This window comes from Hevea brasiliensis, chromosome 12, assembly GCF_030052815.1.
Source record: "Hevea brasiliensis isolate MT/VB/25A 57/8 chromosome 12, ASM3005281v1, whole genome shotgun sequence".
Classification (NCBI taxonomy): domain Eukaryota; kingdom Viridiplantae; phylum Streptophyta; class Magnoliopsida; order Malpighiales; family Euphorbiaceae; genus Hevea; species Hevea brasiliensis.
Window position 1 is genome coordinate 3,017,820 of NC_079504.1, and position 11,991 is coordinate 3,029,810.

The 11,991-nt window shown below is 37.4% G+C and overlaps 1 protein-coding gene across 3 annotated transcripts; it reads right to left on the minus strand.

Moving 5' to 3' along the window:
• Positions 1-321: 321 nt before the first annotated feature.
• LOC110655830 (lysophospholipid acyltransferase LPEAT1) lies at positions 322-6,403 on the minus strand. 3 transcript variants are annotated; one of them, XM_021812298.2, is made up of 9 exons: positions 5,597-6,396; positions 4,852-4,971; positions 4,688-4,725; positions 4,463-4,527; positions 3,833-3,901; positions 2,594-2,727; positions 1,752-1,892; positions 922-985; positions 322-514 (listed from the first exon to the last, which is right to left on the minus strand). In XM_021812298.2, exons 1-9 carry the CDS (start codon positions 6,125-6,127, stop codon positions 504-506), a joined length of 1,173 nt encoding a protein of 390 aa, XP_021667990.2. In that variant the 5' UTR covers positions 6,128-6,396; the 3' UTR covers positions 322-503. The 3 variants fall into 3 exon arrangements, with proteins under 3 accessions (XP_021667990.2, XP_021667981.2, XP_021668000.2); XM_021812289.2 differs by lacking the exon at positions 322-514 and having other exon boundaries at positions 625-985; positions 5,597-6,394; XM_021812308.2 differs by lacking the exons at positions 322-514; positions 4,852-4,971 and having other exon boundaries at positions 625-985; positions 5,597-6,403.
• Positions 6,404-11,991: the final 5,588 nt, after the last annotated feature.

The following is an 11,991-nucleotide window of genomic DNA, read 5'->3' on the forward strand; positions in this document are numbered from 1 at the left end:
AAAGTCATACGTAGAATTCACAACATAAAATCATTGAAGATTGAAGAAAACAAAAGAAAATGAAATTCTTTTTTTAACAAAGAGAATATAATCTTCAAAAGAAAAAAGGAGTTGTATGAGTTATGGTACATGGAAAAGCCAAGTCATGGTTGGGTGTGATGCTAAATATCGAGAGCTAGCCCAAGGTGAGAGCATCAACTCTCCAACAATAATGTTGGCCTCTATGAAAGAAATTTTATTCTAACAATGCCTAAACCTTTTAGTAGAACAATTCCTGGATCGCTACTAAATGACAAAGTGGAATCAAAACAAGTGGCCCGCTTCAAAAACGCCAGTATAGCTCCACATGGACCAAAACAATACTAAACATCCAGGCAAATACATTTTCAAGAAATGTCAACAGGAACACTGATACTGCACATGATTCTCTATAATTTTATATTTTCTGTTAATAATAGAATCACACAATGAATTATACAGACGGCGTATCCCAATTAGCATTGTCAAAATAAACCTGCAGGAATAGGAAAGAGACGCTTCAGTTTTACAGATGCAATGCTCTATCTAAAAGGTTTTCAGGGTGTAATTTAGTAAACTAATTGAGAATGCGTATACAACGCCAACTTCTTAAAATCCCGGAAGCTTTTAAATTAGATGCCTCAACAAAGATTCATCATCACATTTAAAAATGTATTCAATGGCCACAATTCCCATTCTGAGAATTTACAAGACAATAATGGCACATCAGCATCATTTGTTAGCCAAATGGGGAGAGAACCACCCCATGTTTTGCCTGTCATTTTATGAGAAAATACCACAAGAAACTAAGAAGCTCAACTGAGACTAGAAATCATTTGGGAGCAAGTCCATGAAATTATCAATCGTCTTTCTGATGCAAAACACTAGGCAGGCTATTATTACCATTGAGAGCAGCATGATATACTCGCTTCTCAGCTAGTCCAATATCTGACATAACTAAATCACCCTGCAGCCAAGACAAAAGCAAAAGACAAACTAATGTTGATATAAATGCCAGTTTCTAGATAAAACTATCAAATTCAAAAAAAGGTTTAGAATCAGCATATAGACACCTCCAAGAAATTTCAGATGTCCTTCTGGTTGCCATGTTTAAATGATACAGAAAATTATATTGACAGACAAATCACGGTCTTAAACAGGCAAGTTGGAACTGTATATAACTTTCTCATGGTTGACAAAAATCTTGAAGAGTGTGTCAACTTATCATGACCATTATGCGAAGACTTAAAGTAGATATAGATGCAAAAGGTTCAAATAACAGAGACTGGAATTGCATCACAGCTTCTATAGGTATATAAAATAAAAAAGAGCTAAGATTCTAACATGCATCTCAGCACACACATTTTGATGACCAACCTTAGACAATACTGAACCTTTGGGCCTTGAGGGCCTAAGGCACGAATGGTTCCCTCAACAAACAGTCATGATTCCAAGCCACAGGCTTCCATTCAAAGTTCTTAAAGGCATAGCTATTGTGTCCTATGGTGCAAGGCCTTCTGAGATTCATAAATATCTAAAAAAATTAACAAGGGTTATGAAGCTCGCAGGATGATTTCTAGCACAATGTTTAATAGTGATGTTCTAAGAAGATGGTTTTGTTTCATATCATAGCTCACTACTTGCCCTCCTGACCTTAAATGGGAAGTATAGGCTCCAGATCCATTAATTCATTTCAGAAATCCTAATATCAGACGTTAAATGGAAAAGCATACCTCACGAGCCATTAAACGTCGGACATTACAAGCATACAGCTTTGGGTCGTCCTTCTCCTCCTGTGATGGGTAGTAAACAGGTAACCTTTTCACTTCTATGTAATTTATGAATTGACAGAGGAGAAAAATCACATGGCGCACCTGCAAAGGGAAATATGTATAGAAAGTAAGATCAAAATTGAAAGGGTGTCATGGACAATGCATCATCTTCTCCCTGCATTATTGTTATAGACAAAGAGTTAAAAAGTAAAGTTGCTGAATGTGATTTCCCATCACCATCAGCAGTTTAGCACCATTTTTTTAATCATAATACATGAAAAAAATAGAGATCAACAAGATCGAAAGAAAAAAGATTCTGTGAAAAATCCAATCCTTGTTCATATTTTAATACATGCCCCCAATGTGATAGAACACCAGCTTCTTAATTTACTTCCTTGTAACAGTGTGGTTTAATTTGGACTTCAATTCAATTGTTTGAATTGTTAATCATGTTTTTGCAGCATCTTTAAGACAAAATGTGATTTCTCTCCAATTAAATGAAGTTATACTCATTTTAAATGAGTTCATATATCACTTCTGAAGCCAAGGTTCTTGCTACCAGTATCTAGAGTTCCTAGACAAGTACAATGAGTAAATTAGGCATTAAAATTTCATTTATGTAATTTCCAAGAACAAAAACTACTACACAATAACAGAAAGATAAAACTTTATTTTTTGAGCGTGTAGACCTTGATGCTGCACAACAATGAATAAAGAAGCTAATTAGATCGGTGAATTAACGAGATTTTATCAACTAAACTTGTTGAAAGCCATGCATACTTTGCTAGCATAAGAAAACTCACCCCAGAAATTGAATCCCAGGCAGGACTGAATCTCTGGTAAGGATATCTCAGAATCACTGGAAGCACAGGAACACCAGCTAAGAATGCACCTGTCTTGAATGGAAGAAGGAAGTCTCCATTTGTAGTGGTGCCTTCTGTAGTAAAATTGAAGAAAAATGAACTGAATGAGATGGGCCTTCATATATAGTGATTTAACAACTGTTCTATCAATCAACTCCCATAGTAGGTGCAAAGGTACATTAGTTCAATTTCTGCTTCATGATATGCCATCAAATGCTTCAGTTACATTTCAAAGATATTGATTTTTTAGAGAAATTATGTTCTAAAGTAGAAAGTGGTTATCCTTTTCCTCAATTTTGCCATGCAACAAAGTTCAGAAGACCAAGTAGCCCCAGATGACACAGCTGTTACTTCTTCACATATCAGGGATACATTAATTTTCTTTCTCTTTGCTACCCTTTGTATGGACCAAGAACAGCACATATTTTGGGGTTTATAGAAAAAAAATGTAGTTCATTCTTAAGTCATGAGAACACCAAAAGAGAACCTGGAAATCTCATTTTATGGAGTTACTTACACAAGCCACGGAATGTCCCCATGACTTATGCCTTTCCTATATCTTTGATTCCCATAGTAAATAATTAATTTTCTATTAAATTCTCATCTCTACTATTTCCTTGGCAATAAAAATCCAATAAATTAATAATTTCAAAAAATATTTACAAAAACAACTAAAACGTACTTCTGGTACTGCAAATCAATCTAATTTTATACTGTTGGCCTTAGAAAAAAACAAATTCAAATAACAGAGGACCAATTGCAGGAAAGCAAGAATTAGTGGCATTTCCTTCTAAGGTTAATGCCAGGACCCAAAAACAAGAAAACAGCTTGGAAACATTGAAGATGAAACTCCATAAACTGCTCTTTGTAATTGATGAACCAGGGGAGCAATACCAGGGTACATCATCCATATCATCAAGAAGGCAATGGCATTGTGGATAAAATTCTGAAATGCAATCCTACATATCTGTTATGTCCTTTAGACCACTTATTCATTATTATTTATGTGTTCCTCACAACTGAATGCAGTTTATTAAAATAACAAAAATGTGATGTCGATTTGAAAAAGAAAAAAGAAAGAACTAAGGAGAATAGAGAATATAAAGGTAGCAACATATTTCATTAAACATGCACCAAAAAATGGAGGACGCACTAGGAAAACATCATATCAACACTAACCAGGAAACAGCATCATCGTAGGAGCAGACCTATTCTGATAAGCTTCTCTAACTCTTTCAGTCACGAGACCTACAAGGAGTGGAGGGCATTGAAATCTTGTCAAAAGCCATAAGCTGAAGCTCACATGATAAGATGTTGCTTCAGCCAAAAGGAAGTAAGCATGTATATGTTCTCTTACTATAAACTATACAATTTAACAAAATTCATTAAGAACATATAGTTTTGGGGATCGGCATGCTTCTATCCCATGATCATGTCAGTTACCATGCAACATGAAATCCTGTATTAGTGCTCCTGTTTCCTAATGCAGACCTAATGTAAATAATTTTTTCTTGAAATGAAATTTTATTAGATATGCTAGTCCAAAAGTGGTGTCATGTTAACCTAGCAATGCCCAAGCACACTTGAAGTGGGTCAGAATAGCAGCTGGTAAACCATGCTACTCAGCTTCACCCGCATCAAAGCATGCAACACGGATGAGGTGCACTTAACATTCTCTGGAAATTGTCCAACCCACAAAATCAAACAATTGGGGGGGGGGGGGGGGGTTGCGGCGGCGGGGCGGCGCAGAGTGGAGAAGGGGGATGATATAATAAAGAATAAGACAAAAGACATCAACAATCTATCTACCTGCAACGCCCTTGAAGTCCGATGACTTTGACTCTCTCTGAACATAGACACAACCAAGGCACTTGCTGCCAAAAACAAGCCAGCAAAAGAATTAAAAGGCTTGAATTACAAAAGAAAAGACTTTATATAGACTTCCATGAAAAATTGGGCGAAAAGACAGCAGAGCTTCATTATTTTAGTGCACCCTTAAGACAATTAGACAACGCCCATATACAGTGAACTAACCTGATGAGACCAACAAGAGGAAGTTTAGCCACTGATCTCTTCAGCAATAAAACCCAGGATCAAAACAAAATTAAAAGAGAGATGCGTCAGTCGTGCCAGAAAAGCCTACAAATGTAATTACCACTTGAACTCCAATACTAGATAAATTCTAGATGCTGACAAACCTTGGCAACAAAACTTGGAAAAGAAGAAGACATGTGATACAAAATATCTAAATACGAAATATGATTAGAAATTATTGCCCCAGGTCTTTCGGGTTCTGCAGATTGATCTCTGCCCTCATTCTGTACAAAAAGTAAGAAGCAGAAAATGGAAGAGGGAAAAGAATTAGTTCACTCCCAACTACAGAGAACTCTGAAAGTCAGAACCCAAATTAAGGAGTTACCTATGCGCACAATTTAATATACAAAGATATCAAAGACAACAGAAAAAATGTTTTTCATTACGTTTTTTTAATTATAATAATTTAACATAACAGTCAGATAAATATCAAGCTTATTAAATCTCATACTGAAGCTTGAAATCATCAGGAGAAGAACCATAAACATGAAAAAATTTTCCTCAATAAGCGCATACTTTAAATTCCATTTAGTGCACCCAATACTTTTGGGTATTGGCTTCTAATTACTTTTGGGTATTGGAATGATGAGAAGAAATAGAAACCTAAAAAAGAAAACACGTTCCATGTTCACAATACAATAGAGAAACCAATAGCAGGTTCATTGAATGCGATAGATACAGAACCCATAGTCAACAGAAGGTCCCCAGCAGTAAAAATTGCACTTATAGAATAATTCGCACGAGATTACAAAGATTTCTTATACTCGCACTTAATGCGATTATGGCAATAATATCGTATACGCCGCGTCCATAAGAAAATAAAGTATACAGCACAAGAGTGAAAGATACCTGAGAGAAAGACTTGTCTTGAGGCTGCTCTACAATCCTATAGGTTTCCTTAATCCAACAAAATCCAAACAGGAAAAGCATAGCTCTAGAGAGAAAACTCCCGCACCTTACAATCACGTCCCTTCTCCACCCTCCCATATGCGCGAAATCCTCCTGCTCCTCCTCCTCGTCCCTGTTCGGAGCGGAGAACAGCGTGCAAATCCTACAAATCGTGTAATAAAATAACAATATTATCATTGCAAGCACAACTCGAATCGGCAACAGCGTCACCAACGAGATGCCTAGCAGGAACTTCTCCACCAAAGGCAGCTCGCCGCGTCCCATGGTCCCGTATACGTCGTTGCGTACGAACGCAGCGAATTTCTTCTCCAGCTCTTCAATACTCTCCGACGAAGACATCCGGTTAGCGTCGGATTTGAGGAGAGGACGATCATCCTTGGTGGAGGCATCGTCGTGGGCGGGTTCCGGTTGAGATTCGAGTGGGTGGAGCTTGGAAGGATCCGGATTCATATCTTCAAGCTCCGACTCCATTGTTTTATAGAAGAAAAGAAATAATGGTAATAATCAACGGATTGATTTTAGGGGAATAGAGAAGATTAAATTGGATTAGCCATGGCTGCTTCCCGTAAGTTGTAGATCTGAGTCTGAGAAAAGAGTAAGTGCCACGGTCTCTATCTCTATCTGTCTCACCTCTCGTGAAGGTTGCGGGTACGGCTTTGCGTAAAAAAATCCACGTCCACAATTATGAGCTGCGATCACATGTGCTTACGTACAGAGTACCATGGATAGTATTCTGTTCCGTCACTCACAGCAGTTGAGGAAAAACGCGGCCCAGCAGAAATGTCCAAACTGGTCTGCTCCGGTCTTTTTTTTTTTTTTTTTGAAGGAGCTACAGTCAATTCATAGTGTGGGCCTCAAGCAGATAAAATTGGGCCACGATTCCCTATATTTGACTATTATCCTACCTGGGTTCACCGCAAACGGTCGGTTCGGTTTTGAACCGAACCGAACCGATAAAATTGAAAATAAAAAATTAAAAATTTTAAAAATCGAATCGAATCGATTGATAAAAAAATCGAATCGAATCGAATTAATAAATATCAGTTCAATTCGGTTTTAAATCGATCAAACTGAAATTTATAAAATTTTATATTTTTAACGTTAAATCTAAATAATAAAAATATAAAAACAAAAAAAATTAGAAATTAAAACTCAAAAATCTTTGTAACACCCCTGATTTTTTATATATTATTATTGGGCTTCGTGTAGGTATCCTCAATTCGCGGAAATTCGACAGTTGTCCGGATCTGTGAATTTCCTACTGAACAGACCACTAGGAAAAGTCTCCGAATTGGATCGAGGTTTTGGCTACCCCACCATTGTCAGGCATCCCGAGCGCGTTCCCGAAGTCGGAATCGGCAAAGGTAAACCCGAACCTAGTTTTTAAGTAATTTTCTAGTGCTTAAATAGGATTAAAAATTCATAAAATATTCGTGGTAGCTTAGAAAATTACGATTCTTTTTGCAATAGCTTAGTAATATTGCTAAGGACCGCGGGGCAAAGTTTTATAATTTTTAGAGCTTGTTTGGGCAGTTTTTGCAAAAATGATCAATAATAAGGACTAAATTGAAATTTTTGCGTATTGTGATGGATGATTGATTTGATGGGCCCAGGAGGGGCTGTGTGATATGATTGAACTGTTGATGTATGGATTGTGAGTATATAAGTGCGTTTTTAGCCCTTTTGCAGGTTGGGTAGGTCCTAGGTATAGGGGAGACTCTGCCGGATTTTCGGCACGACTTAGGACGTAATTGGTCTTTTTCTTTATTTGTATTGAGTCAGATTGTATTAAATAAATGTAATATGATTGTCAGGTGAGCCGGGACAGCCTTCTTCCTCCGCCCAGCCGCCACAGTAATTTGTCGTCAAGTCTGTGAGTAAAATATTAATTTTAATTATAATTTCGATATTATTATATGTTCAGCATGCCCATGCATCACTTATATGCATATATTTATTTAGTTAAACTCTAGGCACGAATTATGTTGCATTCATAACTGTTAATGTGCCATGAATGTTGTTGTGGTAATTTGGAGCAGTGTGCGTGCGTTGGCGTGTGTGTGATGTGGTGTGGACTATGGATAGGGCCAGGCGATCACGGCTTGAGTAATTCATGGGACCCGATCCTTCGAGGGTAGTCACGGCTTGAGTAATTGGGACCCTCGATTTGGTTATTAAGTGGAAGTCCGAGCTTGAGTAATTACGGCACTGAGTTGGATTTAAGAGAGCTGTATAGGGGATCAGCTCCCATATGTTATGATTGATACTACAGGGTGTGTGAGTGCTCCAAATTACCTTTTTGATGTTATGATGTGAAAATGTTGTGTATGTTGCATTTCACTCTACAGGTTGCATTAGTTTCAGATAGTTATAGAGATTATAGTTAAGATTGATATTTTACTCTCTAGTCGAACGCTCACTCCTGTTCAAAAATTTTTACAGGCCACAGGAGGATATTTTGTTCTGGGTTAACCTGCCTTTTTACCTCGCAGGTTGTTTATCAATATTGTGTAATTTTAATTACTCCTAGAATTTTCGCATGTGTTAGCAGTAATTATTTGAAATTGGTCTGTAATATTATATTCATGTTGGACCTGTAAACTTAATATTTTAAGTCTGTTTGATGGATTGGATGAGGGAGCTGAGCTCCCATTTATTATTATGTTGATGAGTATGTGGAGGGTGGTGAGCTCCCAATGGATTGTTTATTGTGTTTACAGGTCGGGTGAGTCGAAAACTCCCCGTTGGAAAGTCCATTTTATGGCCGGACTCTGTCCGTTTGTTTTCTTGATATTGGGCCCAAATGGGCCTTAGAGTTGGGTTAATGAATAGTTAAGGCTTACTACGGGCCTCGGGGGCTTTAGGCTGGCCCAGGTCCTAGTGCCGGTCCGGCCCATAGGTTGGGTCGTGACAAATGTGGTATCAGAGCTTAGGCTCCAGATTCATTAGGAAAAATCATCTAAGTGTTGGGAAGAGTCTATTAGGAGTCACATGCGGAGTATAGGATTCTGTTTCGTCTTTTCCTGTAATTCTTTGTTTCTAGATTCTACGTTATACCTCGGGAAATATAAGATTACCTCAGTTAGTGTCTTGATTTTCGTGGAGTACATAGAAATGTGAAATAGAGTTAGTAGACGTGTGAGGTCTATCATGAGGATACGTACTCCAAGAAATGTTATATTTTTGTCAGTATGGGTTTAAATGGTGTGCCCATTTCATATAAGGCACGAGTACATAAAAGTGAGTCTTAAAAGTACAGTTGCCCTATATAAGGATGAGGATACCACTACTGGCAGTCATCAGTAGATGACCCAGTCAGAATAAGTTTGTGATAATAGAAGATTCATGAGAGATAAGAAATTAGGAGACCTAGTCTGTCAGGACGTATCGTAGTAACTATACAATGTTCTCGATGTCTGCTCTGTAAGCTGCAGATTACAGTACCGACATGAGATTATTGTGTAGAGCTGCGTGCATCCCCATGGTGCTCCATAATGAGGGTGTTTGAGATGGCTTCTGTTTTGGTACGATTATGCCGAGCGAGTTACGTATTTGCAGAGGAGTTGGGAACTCTTGGTTAAGAGTCTAGAGTTAGAATATTGAAAGGTCACAGTTGGGTGATAACTAGAGTCAGTGACTCAGTTACCCCAGCATGAGCTAGAGTTACATCAAGAGTTGCCAACAGACCAGAGGTTTCAGACTAGTTGCAAAGTAAAAAGTGACACCTATAGAGTGAGACCATCTAGTCTTCGGTATGGAATTTTGGATGATTTTTGCAGAATGCCAGACGTTTTGCTTAGAACTTAGTGAGAATAGGATACCTTGTGTGTATTAGCAAGATGTAAAGTGCAACCCTACTACCTAGGGAAGGTCGAAACTATGAATTGATGATTTATAGAGCTATGATATGATAAAAGAGTCATTAACTTGACATGGTTCTGGCAAGGTGGTAGATGTAGTACCTTTGTTGCAGCAAGTTAGGATATAGTCCTATCTTTTCAGAATGGATCGAAGGTTATTACTGATAATGATGACTTATGGAATAGTGTCCCAGATGGGACTGTAGAGTGTGGTAGAGAGTAGTTGGCTCGGGTATCCTGGAGAGGATACAAGTTCCATTATAGGAATCATATATAATCAGATCATGATGGATGTAAGTCCTTTGAATTGGATGACAGGTTTGGGTGCCCGGAATCTTAAGTTTTGGCTAGTTGAGTAAACATGGAAAATAATAATTATAATAGTGTTAAGAGTAATAAATTAGCGAAGATAAATCACAGAAGGCCAATGGATAAAGAAAGTGCAGAATGAAAGTTTGGACAATTGATTGCATATGCAATATAATCTAAATGCTAGTGGAAGTACTAGCTAGAGTGGTCAAAGGACCAAATCTGAGTAGCACAGACATATGATAACGCGAAAGAGACTCTGAAAGATATAGTTAGCAAGTACTGCTATTATGTTAGGAAAAAGAATGAAACCAGGGATAGAATAGTCAAGTTCTATTTTGGGTAAGACAAAGGAAATAAATGAAAGGACAACCTAAAGAGCGCATAATAAAAGGAACAAAGTTAAGATATAGGATAGGCTAAGCGTTATTCTTGGCAAGGAGAATGACAAGGATGGAAAACCCAAAATGGGACCACATTAGTGAGAAAAGTGATGGAGGTATGGAATACAATAATAATGAGTAAATGTTAGAAGGTGTGCGATGGTATTGCGGACTACCTAAATAGGTAGAGAAAGAGAAGTTAGTAAGCAGTAAGTTGAATAAAAGTCAGTCTAAGAGATCAAATAGGTATGATGAGAGGAAAAGAATGATAGATAATGACACATAGGTTTTAGGTTAGACTTTTGAGATAGTGAGAAGGTAGTTAGAGGTTCGTTATGAATGTCAGCAAACATTTTTAGTGTGATCAACGTAATCACTTTGTAGTGAAGCAATAACGACAGGACAATAGTAGGGGTAGAGCGAAAAGTGACAAGTCCGGATGGTTATAAATCACTAGAAAGTTCAAGGATCAAATTAATGACCCTAGATAAGGGTGGAATTAGTGTTGGAAGAATTTATTAGTGAGAGAAATCTTTCAGGAATCAACAAAAGTTAAGGGCACAATAAAAACGATGATAGATATGAATCATAGGTCGAGTATAAGTAAAGTTAATAAATTATAAAATATTATGTCAAGAAGGAAAATGGTACGGTAAAGGGTTCATGCAGATGATACCTTATAAGTAGAGCATAATTGTGCTAGGAGATGATGAAATTTGGAGAGAAAGACCAAGAAACTTAGGTGAAACGTTATAATATGACAATCGGGTGTAGTTGAATATAAGAGGATATTTTCTTTCTTTTCAAGTTTAGCTTGTGCTTTTGGTTCTAGAAGGTTATATGAGGAACAGAAACTGAGTCAAGGAGACCTAGTTATTGAGAGTTTAGTAGGCACAAATTCATACATAATTTCCTGATATGAGAATGACAGTAAGTGCATACCTAGTATTAAGTATGAAAGGACGAACAGAGTAATGACAGGAGTTAAATTGAGTTAGCTACTAAGGCTTGTGACTGTTTTAAACTATGAGCTAGATGAAGTACTATTTATGGATGAGTTTCAATAGATGAAATTGTTGCTGATGGGTAATTTGAGATTGAAGTTTAGAAAGCTATGGGCAGTATATATGATTATATTAAGGAGAATGAACACGTGAAGTATCTTGTTTGGAATTAAGGCATGACACATATTTCCTACATAGTGTTAGTTCAGATGGAACTTATAGTTTATGGGGCTCATATTCATCCAAGATGAGCAATTTCATACTAAGGATGGTAGGGAATGATAATGTTCTGATAGTTAAGTTGGGAAAGGGGTTACAAAAACGAATTTTCTATGGTTAATTATAAGTGTTACAAAAGGTGAAGAATATGCTGGCAGGAGTAAGCCGTAAGGTTAGAATTTTCGAAGTAATGGAACTAGTAATCAAGATAAGACTAAGAAATAAAAAGAAAGTTAAAGTTGATGATGTGATAGACGTCTTTGAAGGAAAAGGTGTAAGGATGAGATATGACTAAAATTAAGGAATAAGTACAGCAGGTTGAAAAGATACCAACAATACCAAAAATAGGAAAAGGGAAGTGGATAAGATGCAAAGGACAGGAAGAGAGCTCGATAGAGTCAGTTATAATGACGAGGATAAGGAGTGTCTAACCACTGCCCCTGTGTTAACACTACCTATGAGCGGTGAAGGATACACCGTGTACTGTGACGCCTTCAGAGTTGGCCTAGGGTGTGTTTTGATGCGGAATGGAAAAGTAGTGGCTTATGCTTCAAGGCAGC

Excerpts from the sequence above, each read along its gene's own strand:
- LOC110655830 (XM_021812289.2), bottom strand. The coding sequence starts at position 6,127 with ATGGAGTCGGAGCTTGAAGATATGAATCCGGATCCTTCCAAGCTCCAC. Across the intron at positions 4,972-5,596 it reads AAGACAAGTCTTTCTCTCAG|AATGAGGGCAGAGATCAATC; the intron begins GTATCTTTCACT and ends CTTTTTGTACAG. Across the intron at positions 4,726-4,851 it reads TTCCAAGTTTTGTTGCCAAG|AGATCAGTGGCTAAACTTCC; the intron begins GTTTGTCAGCAT and ends TTATTGCTGAAG.